General features: G+C 38.0%; 1 protein-coding gene across 6 annotated transcripts in view; it reads right to left on the reverse strand.

Moving 5' to 3' along the window:
- Nucleotides 1-876: 876 nt before the first annotated feature.
- The window catches only part of dclk1a (doublecortin-like kinase 1a), a 40,792-nt gene continuing 14,027 nt past the window's right edge, over nt 877-27,641 (reverse strand). For 2 of the 6 annotated variants that reach the window (XM_043250601.1, XM_043250599.1), the window contains exons 4-16: nt 25,186-25,285; nt 21,989-22,096; nt 13,220-13,314; nt 7,712-7,796; nt 6,871-7,046; nt 6,650-6,769; nt 5,818-5,964; nt 4,718-4,851; nt 4,468-4,545; nt 4,055-4,151; nt 3,592-3,672; nt 3,331-3,444; nt 877-2,112 (exon numbers count right to left, since the gene is read on the reverse strand). In XM_043250601.1, coding sequence (XP_043106536.1) covers nt 1,801-2,112; nt 3,331-3,444; nt 3,592-3,672; nt 4,055-4,151; nt 4,468-4,545; nt 4,718-4,851; nt 5,818-5,964; nt 6,650-6,769; nt 6,871-7,046; nt 7,712-7,796; nt 13,220-13,314; nt 21,989-22,096; nt 25,186-25,285 — 1,647 coding nt within the window. In that variant the 3' untranslated portion in view covers nt 877-1,800. The other 4 variants (XM_043250603.1, XM_043250602.1, XM_043250604.1 and 1 more) reach the window with 4 other exon arrangements.

Consider the following 27,641-nt stretch of genomic DNA (forward strand, 5'->3'; position numbering starts at 1 on the left):
TTAGCAAAAATGCTAAGCTTCCAGCAAGTCACTCGACGGCCATCTTTGAAACGCCTCTCTGGCATGTTAAGTGCTATCTCTTGCTATATCTCTTTAAATGGAGAAAAATAAAATCATTCAAATTTGTTCGCCAAGATTACAATTAAATTGCATATGTAAAATAAGTGAAATGAGTGACAACTGCACCATAAGTGTTTATTTTGCTAGAATAGCGTTAAAGCGCTTATTGTTCAGGGTAGACCAGACATTGCGCGTGCGCACTGCTAAACGCAAGCTTCCGCGAGCTGACTGTTGCTGTAGCAACCGGGACTTCCGCAGTTGACGGCGGGAAATCTAAAGCCCACGAGTGGCACGTTTGGTCCAGAACGTGTAGTTGATATGTCTGAATTTCATCTAACTTTACTAAGGTCGTTTAATAGTATTTACTGATAGAATGTTTTCTAGAATGTCGCAGAACGCTTTGTCCTACTTTTCTTTTCGTTTGCCGTCACATGGCTTTATCAGTCCTCGTCCTGCAGTTTCAGCGTGTCCAAACGGTGAGTTTTTTTTATTTACTTAAAATACATTTGAAATATTTGATCGGTCATACATTGTCTTATTACAGTGTATGACATTGGTTATTTGTTTACAATCATGCCGCGACTAGGACTTGCGTTTTTCGATAGCTTGTGTCGATGAGAAAATTACAAAGATATCGCGAGAAAAGAGTTACCAAAAGCCTCGCTTGTATCACTGATTGGTTTGTTTGCCGTTTTTGGAAATGTGTTCTTTATATTAAGTTCCTGTGAAGTTGTTTTACCAATTTTGAGGTGTCTGTTGAGGTCTGGCCGTAAATGTAAAGCCTGGGTCAGTCAGCATGGACAAGCAACAATAAAATGAGGTTATAATATATTTTTTAATAAGACAATGTCTCAAATTATAATGTAAGAGCCACTCTGTATTCCATGCACTAATGAGAGAATAGAATGACACAGTAAGCAGGGCTATGAGTTACTAGTACACCTCTTACTGCACTTCAGAAACACTCAACTCCATCCTGACCTCCTGACACTAACAGCAGCGTTTCTCATGACACAGAGGTACCACTGAATCAATGTCCTGCATTCATCAGACCGAACCGTTGGCATTTGTATTTCCAAGAGCTGACCCTGTATAAAGGAATGTTGCTTATGTCTTTCCAACAATGCATTTGTGCTTATGTTCCATATACCTAAAAACTGCAAAAATGGTTAAATGTGACTTACATTGTCTAGTTAAGATAAAGAAATATATTGTCAATATCAAAATAATTGAAATTATATTATTTACACTGATTACAAAAAAAGGTCCCCATCTCGCGTATGAACAAGCGCTGCGCGCAATAGAAATCCGCATATGAGTTTATTTCTGTAGAGGTATCAGCAATTCAAATTGGTTTCTGTCTGCTTAGAAAGGTTTTTGAGAACAAAGGGTGCTAATTACCAGGAATCAAGTTAGCTAAAAGTTCTTACAATTTCCCTCTGAAACATATAAACAATACCGGACCCAAAAAACATCACATTTCTAAGGTGCTTCAACAGAAAAAGACATTTTTGAACTTGAATAAAAAAGAAAACGTATTTATTATGTATAAATAAAAGTTATTATAATGACCAAATAAACAAGAAACCCCCTTCTTGACGGTCATCATTTTCCCTGCACCTTTATGTGATCAGATTACAAAATGGTTCAGTTCATCGGTCCACTCGGCCGCGTTCCGAATCCTCATAAACCCTTCTTCTCTTTTAGTGCCCTTTCCACTCGTTCCCTTCCCTTTCAATGCTAGAAAGGGGAGAAGAGGGAGCGAACAGTCTCCGTGGAGCAGGCGGAAAAGTCTTCAGACTCGGGCGTGGTGGTGGTGGTGGTGGTAGTGGTGGTGGCGGTGGTAGAGGGACATGGACTGGGGGTGAGGGCTGGAGCGGGCAGTCCGTTGGGCGGCTGGGGCGGGGGGTCGAGGTGCAGACCGGGGCACAGACTGGGAGTAAAGGCTGGGATGTGGAGGCTACAGGTCGGCTGGGTGGTCCAGGGAGCTGCGCTCACATTCTGGTGGCATCCTCGTCTGAGAATCTGCCTCTCCTTATCAAGAGCGGTGGTCTGATGGAAGAAAGGGGGATTTTAGTCATGTGACAGAACACGAGCATGAGAGCAAAATGAAACACTCAGAATAAAGTCACTCCCAGAAGTCACCAAAATACAGTTTTTGGGTGAACAATCCCTTTATTTAAAATTATGAACCGAAATAAATTTAATAATGAAAATACATAAAACTTCACATTTAATAAAAAATTAAGTTAAAAGGATAATAATAGATTAAATGTAAATACACTACATTTTGAAAGTTTGGCGTCACTTTGATTTTGAAAGAAGTTTTTTTGCTCACCAAGGCTGTATTTAATTTATAAAATAAACAGAATTAATTGTAATGCTATCAAAATAATTTAAAATGGGCATTTTATATTTTATATATATTTTAAAATCTAATCTGAGACATTAATCATTTTCACATGATCCTTCAGAAATTGTAGTAATATGCCAATTTGTTTTTTTACCGTAATACATTTTTCAGTATTCATTTGCATGCTTCCAAAAATAAATAAATCAATTAAAAAAATAATTCCTCTCAAAGAAAATGACCCCAAACTTAATACTAGTGTATTAATAGAGTTTTTTAATTATTAAAAGTGAGTTTCTTTCAAACAAACATTGGGGACAACAGTGGGACTGACTGCTGAGCATTTTATTTCTGCACAAGATTGAAGCTTATGAGAACTTGGTTACAAGCAGGACAGTGATAGAAGAAGCACACTGAGGATAAAGCACAAAGAAATATGCCAGTTGCCGTGATCCTGAAGCAAATCATGCACATTCTCTCCATCTGAAAACTTTCACACACATGAATGACCACAGCAGCAGTTTTAGATCAAGACATAAGCAGGTTTCAGTGCCCACACTGGGGTTCAACAAGACAGGGGCTGGCGTGCTTCAGTGGACACATGGCGTTACCTTATCCAAAACATGCCCGGGTTCTGATAGAAATCCAACGACCCTGATCTCTGGATGGAAAAGTCATGGTCGAGCTAAGCGAAGAGAAATCAGTGGAGCTCAGTGCACAATGCTCAGAAATCATTAGCTGTAAATTCATTTGTACTGTTAGTAAAGAAAATAATTTAAGTATTTTAGTGTTTGAACTCTTTGGCGTCCCATAAAAGCTGTCCCTCACACATGGTGTCTGGTGCTCTGCTCACTTGCTCTTTAATGTTTATTTGGCGTCTGATTCTTAACTTCAGGCTTTGACAGTTAGTGTGGGCTTACCGTCATCACAGACACTCCCGGGGTGTTGTTGCTGGGCTTGGGCCCAGTGTTAAAGTGCTTCTTGATCTTTCCTGCCACTGACAGCTGGTGCTCATTTTCTGACAGACCGTCATTCTAAAACAACCATTGAAATGATGCCAGTCACTTACTATAGTTATGAAACAAGAGGACTAAAACGTATTAAGACTGTGTCACTCCTATACTTTAGCAATAAAAATTCACACATAATATAGTATAATGGATTGAGGTTGAATTACTCACAGTGACCCAGGGATGTTCCAGCACCTGCAGCGCTGTGTATCTCTGATCCACTTCCACTTGCAACATAGACACTATCAGCTCCTAAAGACAGACAGGACAGAGGGAGTTAGTGCCAAACACTAGTGCCAATCATAACCTCAATCAATTGGTGAACACAATGACTTACAATAAACTAAAAGTTAAAAATAAATTACATTAATAAAAATGATTACTGTTTAATAATGTGGGTAGACTTTTAAAAAACAAAAATCCATTTGATTTTCAAGATTCTAAATTTCATAATTTAATCTAAATTATTTTCTAGTCAGATATATCCAATCATAAATCTTGCTTTTAGTTATATAAATTTTATATAGATGTTTTTCTTATTTTTTGTAATTATTATTTTTCATATATCATATTATTCTTATTATCTTGTTTTATCCCACATATTTGTTATTTAATTTCCACATATTTCACTTACTTTGGCTGAGTCTGATACATTGTCCCAGTATGGAAGAGGGAATTCTAACTGTCCCAGCAGTATCTGGTCAAACAGAGCTTCTTGATCATCAGTGCTTCTGAAAGAAAGAGTGCAACTTCAAATATTGATCAACAGGGGGAGCTCGTTTCATGGAATACAGCAAATAGCCACATGGTGGCGCAGTAACATCTTACATAACCTTGCAGATTTGATTACATTACTCAAAGCTACACTACATACACAGATTGAATGCCTTTAAGAATGAATCTTCGACATGTGGAACATTTTTCTACTGGATAAATTAATTGTTTTGATAGTATTAGAAGATTTTTAAAACAAAAAGCTATTAAAAAAAATTATGATAAAATGATCCTCTCACATAAGCCATATTTTGTCATACACGCTGAACTTACCCACGAAATGGAGGAAAGCCACAGAGGAGAATATATGTGATGACTCCAGCAGCCCAGATATCTACCTTAAGGCCATACCTAACAGCAAAGAAAAGGTGTTGTTTTAGTATTACTGGTCTTATTAGATTTTATATTTAAACTCATTTAATATGATCATAACAAATCACAGCAATATGCTTATCAGTCCATGTAAAAAATAAAATCACACATTCAGTGACCCAGATTTATGCAAACGTGTTAAAATATTCACCCGGTCTCTGCAATAATCTCTGGTGCTACATATGTGGGTGTTCCACAGACAGTGTACAGAGGTCCGTCTACCACGGTGGCCAAGCCAAAGTCACCCAGCTTCAGGGATTTGCTTCCATCTTGATGCTCATACACCTGTGAACCAAAGCCAAGAACAACATTAGACCAAAAACAACCTAGTCTCTTCAAAGCAATCTATGAAAATGACATTTCCGGCTCTCAATTGCCATGGTGAATGTGTGCGGATCAGTGTCAAAAATATGCACTGGCTTCAAATAAACAGATATTCGTGCATTGCAATGTCTTTAACCTAAAATCCAATGATGCTAAAAAGAAACAGGAGCATCCAGCAGCTCAGCTGGCTTTGTGTTTGGTGTTATATAATATGTAAAGTGATGCGTTTTGAAAAAGCCTCATTATGCACTGCAAGGTGCATTTGACATGCATGCTTCCAGCCACAAGCGATTATCTTTGACACGCAGAAAGCAAGCAAGCGCATATGTGAGCCAGGCACGTTTTTTTTCTAGCTCACTGGAGTGCGTTTGAGAAACAGACGGTTTCATTCACTGTTAGCAGGTCACAATTTCAATTATAAGATCTTCAGCATTTCTAGACAAATCCCCCGGCTCATAAACAGGGCTCCATAAACAACATTTCCGTCTTGAATCAGCGAAGGAAGGGGCCACTGATTCATAAATGATGTCTGGTAAAAGGTTCATACGAGAGCAGCCTTGGAGAACAGTACAGTCTGTGAACTGTCGATGTGTGAGTCACATCTCAGTTCTTCCGCTGCAGAAGTGATATCACACGTATACAGTCAGTCAGTAGGTGGCTGGTCTAGACTCAGTCAAAGAGCTTGCAGCAATCATCTCTCTTTCTCCAAACACACTTATGTAGTTCTAGCCCACAAAACCTATGAGTTTCATCCGTTCCTTTCCTCGGCAAGTAGCACATAGGAACACATGGTTGTGGAGGCTGGTGATCAAACAGCACCACTTTAGGATGTGATGTGTTGCGATTTTGTACCTGTGACATGTGTTAGACATGTCAGGATGACTTGGGTTTTGGAAAAGATGGAAGGATGGCATGTTGATATCTTACCAATAGGTTCTCTGGCTTGATGTCCCTGTGGACGATGTTAAGGCTGTGTAAGTACTTGATAGCGTTGGCCAGATTGTACAGCATGCCACTGGCATCCCGCTCAGTGTATCTGTTTGTGGAGGTGATGGCATCAAAAAGATCTCCTCCCTAAAAATAAGAACAAAGATGCAAATTACTAAAATATAGGACAGATTTGAAATGAAAAAACTAATGAAATGCTACTACAGTAGCTCTATTTAACTGTAATATTTGAGTAAGAAATCTAATTATTGTCTTCACTGTATAAACTGATTCTTTTTAAAGCTACTAAAGTTGTTCAGTCAAGAGCACAAATTGGTATTCTTTTTTTCTGCTGTTGTGTATGTTGTGATATACTGACTACATTTTACATGGACATCAGTAATCTAATTATTTGCCTTATTCTCAGCATTAGTCTGAGGTATCTTTGACATCTACTGCTTAGGTGTGTGAATGGAACAGTTCCATTGTTGCATCATGCATCCAAGCAATGTGGTATGTTCACAAACTGTTCAATATTACAAGAGTTTTCTTGAGGTCAAGTTGTTTATACAAAGCAGGCAGAAAGTTCATGGTGGCCTGGTTTGCTGTTCACATGGCAGAAATCCCCTCAAAGAGTCGAGTAAGTGGAACAGCAGCTTAAAATAACGTTCAGTTCAACAGAGCCAGCACAACTGCACCGGGCAGCCATTACAAGGACCCACCAAGAGCTAAAATTCATCCGGATCTCCACAAGATGGTAAGATGTTCTGCATTTGTTTTCACCTTAGGTTTGAACAGGTGCATTAAAATGACAGCTTGTTGTAGTACACACCTTAACAAGCTCCATGACCAGGTAGAGTTCACTGTAAGTGTCCATTTCCTCAATCAGCAACACAATGTTTGGGTGTTTCACTCTTCTGAGGATAGCCACCTCATTCTGGATCATATGCTCCTGTGCAGGAAAAAGAGATTCAGAATAAAAAAAATCTATTGTACAAAGTGCCATAAAAATATAAGCAATTTATTGGCAATATCATAATGCTTCGTTCTCACCTTTCCTCTGCATTTGCCTTTGTTGATGATCTTCAGAGCATACGCCCTGCCAGTTGAGTGCTCTACACACTCATGGACTACCGCAAAGTTTCCATCTCCGATCATTCGGCCCACTTTGTACCGATCTGAAATGGAGCTTGGGACTGTGGGTATCGGCGTCTCCTCCAAGGGCTCAGCTGCAGACGGTAAGAAAGAAAATTAGAGCGAGACTGAGTGGGCCTCATTCAGAATCTGTTTTTATGACTGAAATCTCTGTAGGCAGTGAAGAAATTTAATTCCCAACCAACATTCCAAGTCTGAAAATCTCTTGAATGCAGCTCATAGAACAACAAGATAACCCTGCATTCGGTTCACACTTCACAGATTCTTTCATTAGTGTATTACAGTTCAGCTACAGCGTGTACACTGAAGTGGAAATGATTGTATAATGAACATCTACGCAAAGCCTTCAAATGAAGCGTTTGTTGTTGACCTCCACTGCAGACATACTCTTGAGATAAACATCTTTACTTGGTGGCACTGAGCAACTATAAAACTTCTTTGATTAATAAAAGGCCTTCTCATTAATACATTCAAAACCTCCCATATCTGCATAAGATCAAAGAGTTGCAGAGCTCTTTGTAAGAAATGTTTGAATGCAATTAAAATGGATGGATTTAGAAGAGGTCAAGTTACAGCTAAACTTAAACAGTGTTGACTAAAACTATAAAAAATGTAACTGAAATAAAATATAAATATCAGATGAAAAATATAAAGTTTAGATACTAATATTAATTAGTCAGATGGAAATAAAAAGCACATAAAATGATTATAAAACTGTCTAAAGTGTTCAATTTCTTACCATCACTCACAGGTCCTTCCTCCTCATCCATACTGCAGACTTTGGTAGAGGCCAGAGACAGAGAGGAACCGCTGTGCTGGGATCCCTGGAAAAAAAGATCCAATTAAACCAGAAACCAACTACACAGCAGTACATGGGCAGAGTGTATGAGAAATACAACTCCAAAAACCACCGACAACCACCTAACTTCAAAAATATGGACACAGTGAAGCAACTCACTGGAGTATTCCATCTTTCTACCTGTGGTGGATATCCTCAAGCTGCCCCGTGTTACTATTCCCATCAGGACAGTCGGGACACAATCCTCATTCTCACTTTTAAACACAGCACAGCGTTAGGATAAAGCCAGTTATCGGTGTTTCTTTGCTGGTTGCCATGGCAGCAGCAAGTGTGAGCGAAGTTACTGGCTGTGCTGTAAATTGGTTTTCGCTCCCGGTTGCCGCCAGTCAGGGTGCAGGGACCCTTTCAGGTCTGCGTGGAGAGTAATTGGAATGATGTCTCTGGGAGCACTGTGCTCTCCTGGAGCTCGAATGGATTTGATTGGACGGTAGTGGCGTGCAACCACGGCCCGGACGCACCTCTGAGGGGCTGCTAATGGCAAGAACGAAGCGCAAATCTACAGAGACGAAACAGTGGATGGGTCATGGAGGGTCAGCACACCTACACGCACTGTCTGATAATGGCAGTTTGAGTGGATGCATATGAGACTGCCAAGGTAGGGTTGTTTAAGTGTCATCAGAAACAGTTTTGACTCGAGAGTGTGTGTGTGTGTGTGTGTGTGTGTGTTTCCGCATCCTTTTTCTATTTCATTCAGATCACAGTTTGTCCTGGCGCTATCAAAACTCTTGTTACCATGGAAACTGTTGGAGTGTACTAATAATATTTTCCCTCTGCGAGACAGGAAGCAGCCAGAGACAAGCCCATATAAGGTATCTTCCTGTTTCCTGGCTGAATGCTAGGTCAAATCACTCCAAACAAGCTGGATTTCTGTGCTTTTTTTACTCGGGACCAGAAAAAAACAGAATAAACTATGCAGTAAGTATTTGCCTCTCAGCAATCAATCATGTTAAATCCATGAGTTTGCATGCAAATGTAAGTACTCGGTTGCATAACAGTCTGTGCAATTATGATACTGATAACGCAAATTTACCTCAATGATCTCTAATGTAGTGTCGCAGGAACACTTTATCAAATCATCCTTTAAAAATAAAACAATTAACAGGCTCAGTATCAATAACAATGCCGCATTATTGCATTTTAAGGTCACTCTTGTCATTTTGTTGCAGACTAATTGCATAATGGCTTGAATGACTGATTTAATGTCTGAGATGATTTTGTTTTGTGAAGATGTGGATGCCGTGGGGAAATTAAATCCAATGGCCAGACAGGATCCCGCTGTTCTCATCATGATGGCTGCTACTCTTTTCGGGAATAGCTGTAGAGACCTCTTAGCTGCAACTCCATTAAGAGCAATGTGAGAAAATCTCACAATAGTCAGAATAATCTAATTCCATGACCGGCTGCATTAATTTGTCATTAACTCTAGATATTTGGGCAGCTAATAATAAGAAACAAAGACTGGGACAAATAAATGTGATTAAAAGGAGCTCTGATCCAAACTGTCCCATATAAACAGAAGAGGACCCAAAAGATTTAGTAAAGAACATCCGGGTGAGTTTGTACTAGTTAAAGAGACTTACTGTTTAATGCATTTAGCATCTTCAATCATATACGTACATGATGGAAACGTTTCATGACATGCTTTGTGGCAAACAGACAATGCATTAGACCAGAAAGTGACAGTCTTGTCTTTCTATACATATAAACAACTATGATACAAAACTAAAGCAAAAACAAAAAAAAAACTACATGATTGACAATGGCTTGAAAGCAAAAATACACAGGACTATAAAACTGAGCAAAACAAAAAGGTGAAAACAGCAGAACAATGAAAACCAATGGAACACAATAGGAGTGAAAATTACTGCAGAGCCAGAGAAACAGAAGTGGTGATCTTTACATGGTATCATACAGTATATTTTTTTTGAATGAATGTGAAGCAAGCAAATAAAGAAACTGCTCACTCAAAAATGAAAAACTCCATGAAAGTATGTTTTGAAAAATCACTTTTTCTGTTTCACAAAATAATAGGTTTGGAATGACATGGGGGTGAATAAATTATGACAGAATTTTCATTTTTGGGTGAACTATCCCTTTAAGAAAGTTATTTTGTTCATGTACAATAAACAGAAAAACAAGCAAATGCAAAAATTCAACTTCTTTTTAAACATCCATGTGAAACGATAACATACTTGGAAGATGCTACCATTACTTTTTAAATCAACGTTCGTGGAATGATTGAAAACACACATCACATGCACACAAAAACAATGTCATTTCAACACCGGAAAAAAAATACAGGTGTGAAAATGCCAACAGAAAATGTGAAGAGCATGCAACCCAACAGACAGCTTGAGGGACATCATTTAATAGAGATGAAGCATCCACAGAATTTACTTTGTCTATCTCAACCATAATTAAAAGCAGAACGCTACCTCGAATCTAGCTAAATCTCAGGAATTGAACATGTGCATTTTCAGTTCAATTCTAAACAGCACTGTTTTAAAGATAGGTTTGATGCTGAACTTGATGGCCTTACTTTCCGTGTTATGCAACATTTTCATAGTTAACCTTCCATAAAAAATGACTGAACAAAAATCCATTTAATCTAACACAACTATGATGATACGATTTAAATTGTAACCTCATTTACCTCGATTCATCCTTGTTTAAGCCAGATTTGGGTGGATTAGCGGACTTGGAAACAACATCCCTATTTTATGTGTTTTGACATGGATTAAAAATGTATTTGTCGCCATAGCATCAAATGCGTATGTGTTCCATATTTTTCCCCAGAGGAACTGAGATCTTGTGGAAAGAAAGAGATGATGGAGGGGATATGCCTGAGGACACAGAGGCCACACACACACACACGTAGATATTCCCAGTATAGATCCGGCACTCTCGTGTAGCTCGTTTCTAAAAGTGGGTCATGCATTGAATGTAATCCACAGCCCAGCTTGAGCGGTAAAGCTAATTAATAATGAATCAGTAGTAATGATCAGTGTTTAATTCATTCACTTGGAAGTGAGGTCATTTAAAACTGCAGTACAAACTATCATATATATATATATATATATATATATATATATATATAATGACCGCTGTAATCACACACATTAAGCAATGTATTAGAAAACAGCAAACTAATTGAATAAGCCACAATAACAACAATCAGAGACTCATATAAATTCATAAGCCAGATAAAGAAGTGCCTGCTTCTTTGGAAGAATTCGGAGAGAACATTCAGTTCTTTTGCATTTGTATCGTATTTATGTAAATGTTTTTTCTCCTTCCTTCATTCACAGAACTCCACTGGGGAGTTTTCAAAGCCTGACCCACTTATGCAGGAGATGGTTGTAAAGACGCTGAGATGCGTCTCTGCTTTGGGCAGATCTGACTGTCCCAAATTCTCATTCTGCAACAGCAATGAGCTGAGAGCAAAGCCATCTGACAGAATCAAACCGCAGAGAGATCATCCAACTTCAAGAGCTCAGGCTGCGGTAAGAGATAAGTGAAAGAATGACGAGAATCTGAGAGTCTTTGCTAGTGGGTGGAGGGCGAACACAAAGAGCTCGGCGTCTCTTTTTCTTAACTGGCGCATCGACCGAATCACATTTAGAATCATTAAAAGTCAGACTCTTCCTCAAGAGGAAGTTTAGCCACTTCTAATGCAATCTGGAACAGTTTAGAATATAAAAAGTTGAACATGTCTGTACTTTCTCTCAGAGGTGCAGCCAATTACGTTTGGCTTTTAACGTCATATAAAAGCAAAAAGATTCTGTTGCAATGCTATTGAAGAAATGCCATATTTGCAGTCAAATATTAACCAAGAAAAAATGCTAGTCATGTTATCTTTAAATGGGGGCTCCCATATGGCAAATCATATAAAATAACTGTTATTAAACTAATAACATTTATCTTGGTTTCAGATATGGTTGGATTTTTTTTAAGTGATTTAAAACATTTCTCAGGGGTTAACCCTAATCAGAGAAAGGACTAGTGAGAACATAAACCTGTTGTTTCACTGTGAACTGGTTTAAGGTCAGTAAAGCTCCGGTTGGTAAGTGGCCAACAGTTTCTGATTAATCTATTTTAGGTCAATATCAGCACGTGAACTGCCTGCGGCTGGATTTGATGTGTCCCAAAAGCTGAACATTTTGATCGTTTGGAATGGAGTGCAATATCCTCAGTGATTGAATGCTCTAGTGCACTTTAGTCATGAAACACTAAGAAAGAGGAAAAGACACTCAGAATGAATGGAAGAGAGAGAGACTCTGGCTTCTCTCTCTCTCTCTTAAGAGTCAAGAGTAATCACTTGGCTTTAAGGCTCATAATATAACCTGAGAGAAACTCTGGACTGGGGAGAAGTTTAAACCTCTTTGCATTAGTCTGCAAGGATTAGAGACAGTTTGACCTGGTCAAAAGTGCACAAACTTCTGCCAGTCGTACACAAACTTTCCTCAGAAACCAAATATTAACTTGTTTCTTGGGGGAAAAGAGTGAACAGTGAAACATTTCCTGGTGAGTTGCATGCCCCTTCAACAGCATGTACCATTTCTCTTTCTCAATGCTGTGTCAATCAGGGTCCAAAATTAGCACTGGCCAACCACCAAATCTGAGTAAAAATAGTTTTGGTAAGTAAATAAAAAAAACATTATTTGCTTGTTGGCAGGTAACATTATTATAAACTGCAGTATAGTATATGATTTACATGTATAGTCTTATCCTCACTGATGCAAATTAGTTGAAACCTATATAAAGTTTATCAAAAAAAGGTGCGTGTCGTCAGATGATTTGCACTGTACATCCGTGAAAAACCCTGTCGACATTTTACACATTTTACAAATCATGAAAAATACAGATTCACTGTAGGTACGAAAAATGTGGTATTTATTTTCTGAAATTATCGCCATTGGCAGGTTATTGGCAAAAGTTAATTCTGGACCCCGATTTCAAGGTAACTCTGATGATGAAACATGAGAGACAGTTTCCAAATGTAGTGGCCGAGACTAAGGATTGACTGTGGATCTTAGTGCCACTTTGAAGAATGGGGGAAGTTAAGCTGTGCTGTCAATGATGGCCTTGTCCATTTCCTGAGAACATAGAAGGAGCGCGTTATATAGAGCCCGAGAATGGTGAAGGAGGGCAGACAGAATCTTCTATCTTAAGTGGAGAAGGATCTGGGCACTCGATATACTGGAAAAACACTACATAAAGGACACTATTCTGCACAACAGAATTGGATTTAGATGCTACATGATATCAAATGAACCAGGTGAACGGTGAAAGATCTGAGGTTTATGTTTGGGCAGGTGTATGAGCTAGTGTATAAACGGTGTGTGTGTGTGTGCATGTATTAGGTCGATTAAGAGAATGTCGTCTTACCCTGCGTTTCTTCAAGCTCCCCGGGCTGGTGGGAGACGGACTGGGCGATTTTGTAGAATGGGGTGTGGACAGCTGACTGGCCGGGGTCCCATTCACTACGAAGAAAAAGTAGAATGTCTAAATTCACAAAAAAAGTATACAAAGTTTGTGAATGAAGCTCAGCAAATATTTCAAGAGCCCCCAGGAGGCTGCCAGTGCTCCTATATTCAAAGAGCGAGCTTTTCAAAAGCCTGTCTGTGAGTAAGAAGAGAAGAAATCGCCCACACAGCTGCTCCTGCTTCCCACACTCGCATCCCTAAACAAATCCTCTTCGGATAGAGCGCCACACACCCAGTGGCACAAATCCCTCCATTTCTACAACCTCACATCTTCCAAGGCCCATCAGTCATGGTAGGACTGCACTACACACCACTGAGAAGATCCGAACTCTCTGTCAACATTCAACTGCCTCTATTTTTACACTCTCTCATGTTAGGACACACAAAAGTGAAACATCCATTGCCAAAACAGTGATTTATACAGAACATCAAAATTTTAATTAGCGCCAAAAAATAAGTATTATATTTAACTGCACCACATACATTCTAATTCATTTTGAAATGGATTAAAGCAGAAGCTATGAATGGAAAAGTCAAAGCTTGTAGTGAAGTTATTACAGGAATAAACCAATGTGTTTTATGACTGCACTGAATTGTTATGCATAATACATAAAGTGATTAGATATTATATATTAACCAGGTCCAAACTATTACGTTAAATGTCACTGTAAAAATGCATACGTTTTAAAATATTTCAGAGAATAAAAATTGTTTACCAGTATAATTTAATGCACAGCGTGTTACAACCAATATTGGTTCATTCATTTAAACAAGAATTTATTTCGTTGCAGACAAATATGGGGGATATCACACACAGCGCAAAAAAAAAAAAATTACAATTAAAGACGTATAAGCAAATTGTGTCACAACACTCCTCGGTCTCTGCTATGAACTGAATTAGAAATGAACAACCTACTGATTCACACACGAAGTCACATCAAATAAAATCCTTCTGGCGTCAATTCCAGCTGAATAAGCCTCACTATTAAATTCCGTCTTAAAACGTAAAAGCCAGCCTCCCGTGTATCCGCAAAAGAGCAGTGGATCCGCCTCTCCTACCTTCGTATTGCAGCATCTTGAGACACAGTGCTATTCCAGGTGGCAGAAAGCAGCAGCACTCGCCGAGCGCGGATTCCAATGAATGGAGCAGCGGAGAGCGGCGCTGAGTACAGAGCGTGAGCCGCTGCTCGCTCATTGGCTCGCCGTCTGCCTGCGTAGCTGTGACGCGCGGCCGGCCGGCGCTGTACGGTAGTGGGAGGCGCGGAGGGCTGAGGTAATGGTGGAAACGCGCCGAATCTTCCCACCGACAGACCTTTAATGGCACTCGAACCACGGCCAGATATAAACATAAACACTACCGTATTTTAACATGAGACGGTGAGGTCTCGTGAAAAAACACACAAACTCGATCATTTTGCTAATATAAAATACTCGATCTGTAACGTTATCTCAGGTATTTATTTATTCATTAATTCAGTTGTAGCTATTATTTGTTCTCGGGCATTGATTTAGTTATATAATAATTTAATCATTTTGGTTTCTGAATACCAGCTTCCAGGTGGACGGTTTAAAAGCCTATAAAATGCACTTCTCTATAAAAGCAATTTGTCAACATGACCCTGTGTGGTCTATGCGGTGTTTACAAAAAAAAAAACAGACAAAGATCAATTATAGCTTTTTAGATGTCAATACTTTTAACTTTCAGTTTATTATTACTGAACGTGATTAAATCGAGCTCCCTGCCAATAACACATAAGCAAAAAAGCGAAGTTGGGTTTGGGAGTTTTTGAGTTCACTAAGTTCTCTTTAAAATGCTGTCAGTGAATGTGTTTTTGAGTGTTTACTGGTTTTGCTAAACTTGTAAGTTCAAAATCTTTAACTTTTTTTCGTTGTACATATAGTGAAACGTGTCTAAAATGTTTGAAGAGGTCTGTCACTACTTCAAAAAATCAAAATTTTATATATATATCAAAATAATATATATATATATATATATATATATATATATATATATATATAAAGAGGTTTGTATGAGGGCCAAATTCACAGCGCCATATGAAAACCACTTAATATGAGAAATCTTCACCAATATGTGTGTGTGTGTGTGTGTGTGTGTGTGTGTGTGTGTGTGTGTCAGACTGGGGGGGGAGAAGTACACTCATTAGCACCATCTGTGGTGCTTCATTAATTTGATGCGAGTGATGCTTCGCAAACAGACACATCAATGTTTTATTTTGGGGTTAGTTCTCCAACATGTTCTCAACGTTCTCTGTCAGAAATGGCAACAAGCTGAGCCACCCCCTCAGACAAGCATCCAAATATCCCTAAACCCCTTTTGGGGAGATGATCCAAAGCAAAGATACAGAACAGGCTATTCAAAACATCGGAAATCAACTTTTCCAGTAAAGGGCAATATTTGCACAGTGGACTTCTTTACTTTCGTAAGAGCAGTTTTTAAAATACTTCAATTAGATACTTTAGTACAATATTTCAAAGAGTCTGTTACCAATCAAAATCGGCAAAAGCTATCTTTACTGTGCAAAGGTGGAACATAAGACGCATCTGACATGGGTTTATTGTTTTTGATATATTATTCAGCATTAATAATCATTATTATAATTTTTTTTTTTTTTTGGTAGTTGAAAACCATGTCATATTATGGCTCAAACAAAACTATGAATCAACTTGTTTATTGCTTTTTACAAATTGGAATATTAAAGCTCAACATTGGTTATTTCAATAGCACGAAAAACAAAACAGTTTACACTGAAGCAGTCCAAAATGTCAGTCCAATGTAAGTTGTGCACTTTCTCAAGAACTCGTACTGTAAATGTAATGCTGCAATTAACACTTTCATTCATTTCACATTTAAATAGTGACAGCCATAATAGATCTAGTTCAGTTCTGCATTTGGGGTGCATTTAAGCCCTGTTCATTTTTGACCCTTTTGGGAGCTTTGGGGCATACATAGATTTAAAAATAATTGATTTTGATCAATATTTTTCATATTATCACACCCTGAATAATATCAGATGATTTTGTGATTACAACTACTTCAACAACTGCAAACCAGTGAACATGACTCCTTGAATCTATTCCCTACTCCCTTCATAAATACACAAACATAAACGACTGCGGTACGTTACAGCACTAACACTGCAGGAGACTGCTGGGAGAATGGCCATATTTTATGTATGGGATACGAGTTCAACATGGTTTATAACACAAATATAAATTTAGACACTAAAAAGAGAGAAATGACTCTGAGTTTGCTCTTGTGTAACATGCTCAGCTGTGGGAGGATGGATCCAGTGATGTGACCTCTCTCATCTCTCCTCCTCTCTCTCTCTATCTGTTGTTTACTTCTCTCTTTTTCACACCAGGTGCAGTTTGGTCCGCTGTTTGCATCTGACCCTTAGTCCTTAATTCAAAACGAGGATATGATCCAAAAGGGACTGTGAAAGAGGCACAGTGTCCTCCCCTGATATACCCCTGTCCTGATCTAACACTCCCACTACTGAGCAGAAATAACTTCTGTGTGAATATGAATGACTTATGATCCGTTACAGAAGAGATGATTTTGGTTTTAGGGCTATTAATCGATCACAATAAAGTTTTTGTAAATTAAATTCAATACATTTATCGATATGTGCTGAACAAAACTCCCCCAAACACAATTCCAAGAGGAGAAAATGACCAAAAAGGAAAAACAGAAAAGTTGCTGACAATTTACTCGCCCTCAGGACATCCAAGATGCAGATCAGTTTCTTTTCACAATGCAATGAATTATTGCACTGCAAAGCAGAAAGCTACGTGTTTGCAATAAACAAATCCATAATTAAGACGTTTTTTTTTTTATTTTACATCAAACGAGTTTTCTATTCATAATATTGCTTACTCCATCTCATCTTCATAAGTGAAATAGGCATAGATCAAGTTTACAAAGTACATTTAGTCTAAACAGTTCTAAACAAATATGTTTGTGAATTTTGATGTGATAGGATGTATGGACTCTTTCGCTGGAAGAAGATTATTATGGATTATTGATGCATACTTTGGCCAGAAGCAAGTTTAAATGTAAAGTGTCTTAATGGACCTGTTTGTCACAAATAAGATGATTTTCATATCACAGGACTTTAACTGATGGACCGGAGTCATATGGGTTACTTGTCAATTATTGTGATGTTTTTTTATGAGCTATGTATTGACAAATTTCTCCAAATCTTTTTTGATGAAGAAACCACCCCATCTTTATTGAAGGCCCTGAAGGAAGTGAATTTTCAGCAGATTTTTAATTTTGGGTTGATGATTCCTTTAAATCAACATATCAAGTCAAAAATGTTCAAATAATCAGAAATGTCAGTGGAAACATACAAAAATGAAGCTGTAATTACAGAAATGTATATGCAGTGCACACTTTATATATTGTGTGTTTACAAATTATGTAATACACTATATATAAATACATTTCTGCATTATTCAAATATATGAAGCATCCAGAGAGTGCCTGTCCTCTGGGTCACTAAGAGCTCCATTCTGGGAGCAGAGCATCCTGCTCTGAGTACATTCAAGCAAGCACATCTGTCTCACAGTGGATATCATTTTTAATGAAATTTCTATTTACGGTGCATCTATGTGATATGCACGACAGGGTTTCAGAGAGGAGCCAGAGAGAGTGGACCAGCATACAGTAATATAAGTCTCTGTGCAATAAGGGGAATGAAAATTTAATTCTGTCACTGACAAACAAACACAACTTTTCATACCGTTTTTATTGCAAAGAGTGATACACACAGCCACAGTAGCTGATGATTATTTTCATGTTACGGCCAATATTAAACATCCAAACTGTTTTGATTACTTCCTTTTAAAACGTATTCACATCGTGGCTCCCATCTACAATTGACATGCTTTTAGCGAAATCAGAGTTTACATTATATACTCCTAAAAGTAAAGGTTCTTTATACTTTTGTTCAATAACGAGTTCAGATTGAACTATAAGCAGCTCTGCAGAAGATAGTAGTGTTGTTATTCAGCTATTTAAAGTATTCGGTATCACCGTTGCAAAAAGTAAGAATAAAATTCAATCATATCTTGGAAGAAGGTGAAACAAGTTAACGCGCCAATTAAAAATATAACTAAATAAAATAACTTTTTTTTTTTTTGGAACAACGTGCACAGATGAGTCATACACAATAAGACCAGGAACATTAGATGCATTAACAAAATGCCAGTTTTCCTCAAGTAGGGCACATGCTAATAGGTTAATGAGCTGTTTGTGGGTTTATCAGTGACGAGCTGTGCGACCGGCCGGAATTACACAGTGAGAATAATAACAAGGTCTCTGGATTTGAGTGACAGGAGCAGCTCCGCATTTCCCGAGGACAGTCAGCCAGCGGTGTTTGGAGCTGATTAGAGATTACTCTCTGGTGCTCTAATTAAAGATTACTCTCTGGATAAACTGCTCAGACAAAAATTCAGTCGACTACGAGGCCAAGCTCATCCATGCAAATTCAAAAGGAAAGCTGAACAGAAATTCGTGAGGCGAACGACCTAAGATTATAGATCAGAAATCCACTGGAAGGATGCCTTCAGTAAATAGGACAGGCAGAGAACGAGACGCAGTCTGTAATGTGAACGGCACAGATGAGCACCATCCCCGTCGGCCCACACAGCTGTTGATAAATATGACAGAGAGAGACTGTTTATGTCTGTCTCGCTGTGTCTCCTTTGTTAAAGCACCTCTAAATGTGTTGTCAAGCTCTGCACTTGATCGCGCCGCTCTAACTGTGAATAATCCGTAGGATGACACGGGCTTCGCTTTTTCGGCGTGTTAAAAAAACAAAAGGCTTCTTGTAACTGTACACAAACAAGTACATCAGTGCCATTTGTGCAGGAATTCACCAGGTAAAGTGCATTCATGTGTGTTTAAAGGTGTGCAGGACACTCTCGACCAGAAATCAATGTGCTATACTTAGCTTGACAGGGTGTATTATATAAACAGCTCTCATACAGCAAGCGGCTCCATCAATTGGATCTCTAAAGTAAGCACAGCTAGACCTTTCTGGAAATCGCTAATCTGATTCATCCCAAGAAATATCACACATTTGACCTACGCTGTCTGACAGATTACAAGGCAGATGCCTGTTTATCAGCCAGACTGTTTGATCCTTTCAACGGAATATAAATTGACCACTGGCCTTTCCGGGAGATATAAATAAAATGGCATTGACCGGAACCCAGAAGAAGCAACATCTAAAACGCAAAGCAACAGCTACAAAATTGCAAATCGCAATCACATCAGTCCACCGGTTGTGTCATGCTGAGAAAATACAGGACGCCTCTGCTATGTATACACCAGCCCACGCCAGTGTGGGACTAGTAGGAGAGCGAGAAATAAAGTAAGGTGTAAGGTGTGTGTTTGCATGATGTAGGATCAGTGGAGACCAAATTAAAGAACTGAAAAGTTGGGGTTTTCATAAAAAAAGTTAGATTAAGAACATTAACTGGCATTTTCTATTATCATTTACTTCATGCTACTTGAAACCTGTATGACTTTCTGCTTTGGAACATAAAAAAAAAAAGTTATTCTGAAGAATGTTCCAATTTGTTCAATGGAGTGAACAAAACAACACTGGAGCCCACAGACTTTGAAAAAAAGCAGGTATAACAGTATAGCAGACTATCTACACAAAAGACATGTAAATGTCAGTTGTCACTCATAATCAATAATATGTCTAATGTCTAATTTTGTCACTAAAGCACTGTGTAGTTTTTATTGTGGGGTCAAAACATATAATACAATGCAATACAATGATGATTGAGAGAAAAAACCTCTGTTGCTTCAATCCAGCAAATGTCTGCCTTGAAATATTTCTTACAGTATAACGTTTATTATGACATTTACTTTATAAAACTTTATAAATACTTTATTTAGGGATTTAAGAGACATCTTTAGAATTATACTAAAAGGCCTTTTACTTAGTATTAGTCAGTATTAGTCAGAGTTTAGAGGGCATGTTTTAGATTGTTTACAACGATTTTCAGCAAATATTTATATTTATATATATATATATATATATATATATATATATATATATATATATATATATATATATATATATATATATATTGATAACTTAGAGGCAATTCCATATTGAATATGACAGAGTATACTTTATAAGGTTAAGAACACTAACTAAAACTAGCACACTGTACTTCATTAGACAATAGTTATAAGTGGCATTCAAATTCAAGAAGATCCGGTTTTATCCAGCCTATCCTCTCCAGGACCTATATAGAACCTTGATTGAAAACCCTGGAAACTGTAAGGTCAACATAGAAAGTATAATGTGTGTAACTTTTACATTTCTTGGAACTTTATTTCGAAACCCCTTATCAATCTTTGCACACTGCAGTGAATTTATCCTTAAACCAGAGAGGGCAAAGAAACCTTTGCAAACATGAGTCAACCTGGCATATTCTCCCTCACCCTAGGGTTTTTTACAGGATTAACAGGCTGAATGGTGAAAATGAATGACTGGCACACCAAGCACTCGAAGCAAAACCGATTCCACGCTTTTATGGTCCACGTCTGCGAGCGTCTGCTGAGAAGCAGCCGCCTGACTACAAGTGATGAGCCGCACTCTCCGAGTCTGCTTCCGCTAAGCTTGCCAAACAGGAAGGGACGCCCATATATGGGCAACTCTATTGTCTCCAAGGCACAGTTCCCTTAGCCGGCGTCTCCATGACGACCAGATAGAACTCTCAGCCAAACCTCTACTCATAGAGATTCAACTGGTACGATTTAAACCAATCATATAACAGACGACTTGGCTGGAGGAAAAAAACATATAAACCACCAGCTTCTAGAAGTCTCTGTCACACATCTTATAGAGGTGAAGACGCAAGGGCGGGCTTTGTGGGAAAACTAGGGCATACCACAGAAAAGAAACATCAATAAGAAGTGCTACTTGTGTTTTTAGAACATTTCTTACTTTTTATTCAGAAGCAGACAGACTCAGTCAAATCTGTACAGTTACACAGTCTAGTTTATAGTACAATGTACACTCCAAATTAATGCTAATGCCTTTAGTTTTTGCACATCTGTACCATGTATGGAATATGAGTATGCTCATAATGGCATATATTAAAGCATCATAGTATTACCAATATAAACTAGCACAAAAGCACACCGCATAGTGCCTATAATTCAGATCACACACACAACAGTATTCATTGCAAAACAGTTGATGTGGATCTGCAAGACTGAGTCACACTACCCCCCTCCATCTCTCTCTCTCTCTCTCTCTCTTTCTCTCTCATCACCCCATCTACCTCCCTTCCTCATACCTCAATATCTCGTATCTCTTGTCTTTGACTCCTCTCCATCGGGATGCGCTTTGTGAATCAGACAGCTATATCTGAACACAACTAGAACCTAGAAGCTAGCAAACACACTCCGCTCCAGGGGTGCACAGGCACCGAGGGGTGCTTTATTGCTCGGAGAGCTGTCTCACACGCATGACTTCCTATCAGTTTGTTTATTATCTGATGCGAGAAGTTAATTATCTTTTTTTTAACCAACATTCAATCAAATGTTTGGGTTCACGTGTACATAGGAAACTACTCAGAGAAGCATTTGATGTTGCATAAACACACACATGCATACCTGATCCAGAAGGAGACTTGCTGCGTCTGGAAAGGGCAAGACTTCTGGGAGAGCTTCTGTTTAAAGATCCCATCTTTCCATAGGATGTTGATTTCACCACTCTGCACTCTGTCACAAAAATCAAATAAGAAATAGTGAGGTTCAAAAGTCTAAAGACACTAATGAAATTATTTCTGTTTGGAAGTTAAGAAATAAATGCATTTAACTTTTTGGGAATTAAACTGATCTTAACAATGATCCACACTCATTGCACAGCTACTATTCTCGCTGTAGTGTTGTTGCCCACACCATGTTCTGGAGATGCTGTGTTTCGTTGTGAAACCAAAATTATTTTGTTTGTGCTTCCAAAAGAGGACACAAGTAGAAGTCAGTGGTCAAGTTGCATTTACAACAATTCCCTAGAACAATTCAACACAAATATCAGAGTGTGTTCAGAGCATTTATGGAGAACTGATTCCTAAACCTGCAGAGCAGTCTATGCTGACTGTGCACAGAAACTATGAAGTGAGGCAATTACAACTCGGCAAGGACAGTCTGGTGCTTCTGACTCACAACCTTTGAGTAATTTACGTTTTCTTATTAAAAGAATCTGCTACTTACTATTCAAACACAAGTTTTGAGCAGTGAAGGGCAGTGTTTGTTGTTTGTCATTTCTCAGATCACAAATGCAGACAGGGTTTAATATTTACGAGGCTTGACATGACCCGTAAAAAGACTAAGTACTAAGACATAATCTGTAATTATGTTCCCACTGGATGCTACAAATGCCCTTTATCTGTAATAGCTTTTATTGTTTTTGTGTCATAGCACTGGGACACAACACCATGTTATGATAAGCTTTGTTTCGGAAGGTGGGGTTTAGAGGAGAAACAATAATGTACAGTATGTGGAAAATAATGTGCTTTTTCTTTTTACTTAAACTACATAAACACATTGCAGTACACTAAATACATAAAATAAATGTCCTTTTTTGTCATATCCCATTTAATGGATGAAGAGCAACTAGAATCATTAAAATTTCTTGTTTCATGGGTTTGGAACAATGAGCAAATGTAAGTAAATAACATAATTTAGGTGGGAATTTTTGGGTGAACTATTCTGAGAAAGAAAGAAAAAGAAAGAAAGAAAGAAAGATGACAAGGATAAGCAAATTGTGCTTTCATTAAATATGGGTGATTAAATATGGTTATGTCAAACATATTGTGCTTAAGTAATGAATTTTAAAATTGTTACATCAGTAGTAAATGTTACACGAATAGCTGATTGATTAATTTTCATTATTTCAACAGTTTTACTACTGTATATAAGACCACCAAACGAATATGTAGTTTGATTTCCATCTCAAATCTCTTTAAAGTCTTGTAAGACTAAAACTTTGCCCAAAGATAATCCTTAAACTGAGGCGCTAAATTAATCCTCTTTTAAAAACAGTCTGCTTGTTACACGTGTGATCAAAAAGATGGCAGCGCTACAAGTGAGGAAAAGGCCTTAACCCTAAATACGGATCAGAGACTGAAGATTAAATTAGAATCTCTGCAGACGAAGTGTTGCTCAGATTCTTGCATGCTCCGTGTTTATCTATCCCATTTTTGCTTTTGCTGCAATAACCCTGTGTACATAATGCATTGAGAGAGCAATAAGACTGTGACACCAGGTATGACAGTAAATGCCACAGTCTATTAAGACAGGATTTCTTGAAGGGCACGATGCCACTCCACTCTCCATGGAGTTACATATAGAGAGCAAGTTGCAGCACTTAACTCTCCAGTACTAACAAATCAGTGTCTTTTATAACACACAGTCGAGTTTTAAAAATATGCTCTCTCACAATTGTTAATAACAATCTTACATAATCTTCATCAACAGTGATTTTATAATTTAAAGTATTATGTATCAAATAAAAATTTACATGGCATATCGGAGCCAGTGTGCTGTTATGGGCAACCATTCTGCTCATATTAAAAATGCATTCTCCAGGGAAATCATTGTCGTCAAAGGCTGCCATTTTGGCTCCATCCATCTTGCCATCGGCATGCTTCATATGTTCCTCTCGGCTCTGATCAGAACTCATTAGAGCGGCACGTGTTCCTGTACTAGTGCCTGTGTAATTAAACCTCATGATTGACTGCACTCGCTCTAATTCAATGTGATAAATCATCCAACATTCATTAAATTTGTTCTGTACAGTGCAGCTGTAACAGTGCAGCCATTGGTAACAACTCAAAAGAATGATTAGTTTACTGTCAGATAGACCGTTACACAGAGAAAAAGAGATCTTAACTATTTTATTGTTTCCCTTTTGGTTTAAAAAAATGTATTAGTGTAATTATATGCTTACTTTATATGCTTAATAAATCTATTCTTGTTTTGATAGATAGATAGATCATCATTAGAAGTGAAGTGACTCACAGAAGTGAATTAAACTGAATTAAATTAAACTGCCTGATAGATAGATAGATAGATAGATAGATAGATAGATAGATAGATAGATAGATAGATAGATAGATAGATAGATAGATAGATAGATAGATAGATAGACAGATAATCATTAGAAGTGAAGTGACAGACACAGAAGTGAATTAAACTGAATTAAAATAAATGGACTGATAGATAGATAGATAGATAGATAGATAGATAGATAGATAGATAGATAGATAGATAGATAGATAGATAGATAGATAAAGTCTCTTCTATTACAGAGCTCTTCTAAATACACTTCAGAAACTGGGGCGCAGGCTCTTCACTAAGCTCACATCAGCACAGAGGAGGAGCTAAACACCAAACAGACTTTGTCTCTCCACATCATTAATGAAAGAAAACAGACATACATACATGCAGATTCTCATTTCCTGACAACAACAACACAACAAGAACAACATGGAGGAGAGAAGGTCTATCCATCTAGGACAAGTGGCAAAGGCAGAAACCCATTAGAAAAGTGGCTGGTGTAGGCGTTAAGGGGGAATGAGCCTGTATTGTATATTCCACATTTGTGGGATGAAATTTTAATGGACTCATTCATAAGCTTCTTATGAACTAATTTGTAACAGGATGTTACTCATTCAAGACGGGACAAAGAGAACATTTCTGGGTAGGTGGAAGATGCCGTCCACATGGACCTTCTTCTGATGAGATCATGACAAGAAGTGGTTTTTCACTCAGTTGAATACAAAGGCAACTACTGAAAGGCTCTTTACCGCTTTCATCCAACATAAAGTCATCCTGGTAACGGAACTTCTCTGGGCCGCATGCGATGAAGATGTCCTCCTCTCCAAAGAAATCTTGAAGACACGCGACCTGCGATTGGAAAGAGAGAACGTCATTAGCAGCATTAGATCCATTAGAGCATCTGAACATCTCTTTGATCATTAGGTTTTCTATCCTGAAGCCATTATTAAAAATCCAAATTACAGATCCAGCCTCTCTTCTTCAAAAAACCAATGAGATGGTATGATTTTGATCGCCACCCAGAAGGCTTTGAAGGCTTTACTGAGCCCATCTCTAATGTCTTTTTAAGATGAGCAACCACCAGCCACGCTACGTTGATTGCCCCTTATCAAGAAGAAGTTAGATCTACCCACCAAGCATCATTTCCCATCAGCCCTGTGGCCATCTTTGGGGACGCTGCTTTGAGAACCGTTTTAAAGTTTTATCATTTCAAACAATGAATCAAAGGGACAACAAGCAAACAAAAGTATATATATATATATATATATATATATATATATATATATATATATATATATATATATATATATATATATATATATAAAATCAACCTTGAGCACAGCACAAAAGAAACAGAGGACATTTTCAGAACAAGCAGGAAATTATTCCTGTTTTTGTTTTTTTTTGTTTGACAAAGTATGATTTCTAGTCCCCTAAAGCACAAATGAAGAGAATGCATGATTTTTCATTAGCCAGACAGAGATTTTTTGTCATGTAGGCAGAGGGCACAGAAACTTGATTTTAGTTTATTGATTTTATTTCATACATAGTGGTTGGAACCTGACATTAAGATTGCACTTTTGTTTGCTATGGCATTCTAGTTATTACACAATTATTTAAACGGAAATAAAATTATGACTTGTTTTTTGCCTTTTTCTGAAGACAATGTGATTGGTGCAAGCCACAAAGCTAAGATGTGGACAGCTGCCATTTGCTAAGGTTGTTAAAGCATGTTTCCACACAGTTAGCCATGTAGTTTTTTATAGGCAGTTGCTAGGGTGCTCTGAATGGTTTAAGCACAATTCTAGGCAGTCGCTAAGGTGTTCTGGGTGTTTAAACGCATCAAGGTGTAGAGCATGTTGCTATGCTGATGCTAAGGTAAGCTAAATAGTTTTAGCATGCTGTTAGGTAGCTTTTAAGGTGTTGCGGGTGCTTTAGCACATCACTATGCAGTTGCTAAGGTGTTCTGAAAGCGTTAAGCACATCCCTAGGCAGTTGCTAAGATGTTTGGCATGGCTTAAGCATATTTCTAGGCAATTGCTGAGGCATTCTGAATTAAGCGCATCACCTGGAAATTGTTCAATATTCTCAATATTTTTAGCCCAAAATGCTAAGCAATGGCTAAGGTATTCTTGGTGTTTTAACACATCATTAAACAGTTGTTAAGGTGTTTAAAATGTTTTAGTAAATTAGTAGGCCATTGCTAAGGTGTTCGAAACGGTTTAAACATGTTGCTAGGCAGTTTTTAAGGCGTTCTGAATGGTTTTAGCATGTTGCTAGGAAGTTGCCGTGTTGAGTAAATGGTTTAAGCATGTTGCTAGGCAGTTGCTAAAGGGTTTTGCATTTTTAAAACATTTCTAGGCAGTTGCTAAAGGGTTTTTCAGACGTTACTATAGCTTTGCTAGGTGGTTTTAGGGATGTACTGGTTGTCTGAACGTCAACAAAACCCAGATACAACATACGCTGGTCCCTAGATATGACTATACCAAGTCTATAGGTAGATTCACAAATTGTAAGTCTGAATACTTAATTTTAATAGCATCAATTTATGGTATTTTCTGGAACAAACAACATTAGCTAACTGGCATGGCACAGCCTGCAACATGTTGTGTCCTACGTAACGAGAAAAATAATAAGAAAGGGATAAAAGGGTCTGTTTTGAGAACTATAGCTACGTCGAAGACAGCAGGTGCCCCGACCTTGAGAATGAGAATATTTCTGATGTTTCTGATCAAGCGGAGATTACAAAACATCAGAAAAAAAAAGTTGTACATAAGGGCACGGCTTAGAAAAAAACACTGGGATGAAGGTGATGAAAAAGAGGCGAGAGAGAATCAGAGCGCAGCCAAGAGTCAAACTCCGACTGACGGAGATGTTAGCTGTCTCCCAGAGGAGAAAAGTAGCCTTTGATGTCGCGAAGAAAAGTAAAATATAAAAAAAAAATCATAATAATAAATAAATTGGTTATGCAAGACTGTGATCAGAAGTTCTCTGTCTCTCTAAGTGGAACAGACAAAGTGATCAAGCTGGCACAATAAGCTGCAGAGCTGTCCAAAGATTAAATGCTTACAACATGGATTTATTTCTGAAAACTGGCTTTGATGGAGATGAGACCGATGGCGAAGCGCTGCATAATTACATAAAAAGTAAAATTACATAAGTTAAACATTCAGCGAAATATTCAGTCAATGACAACACATTAAAT

This window comes from Puntigrus tetrazona, chromosome 10 (genome assembly GCF_018831695.1).
Source record: "Puntigrus tetrazona isolate hp1 chromosome 10, ASM1883169v1, whole genome shotgun sequence".
Classification (NCBI taxonomy): Eukaryota; Metazoa; Chordata; class Actinopteri; order Cypriniformes; family Cyprinidae; genus Puntigrus; species Puntigrus tetrazona.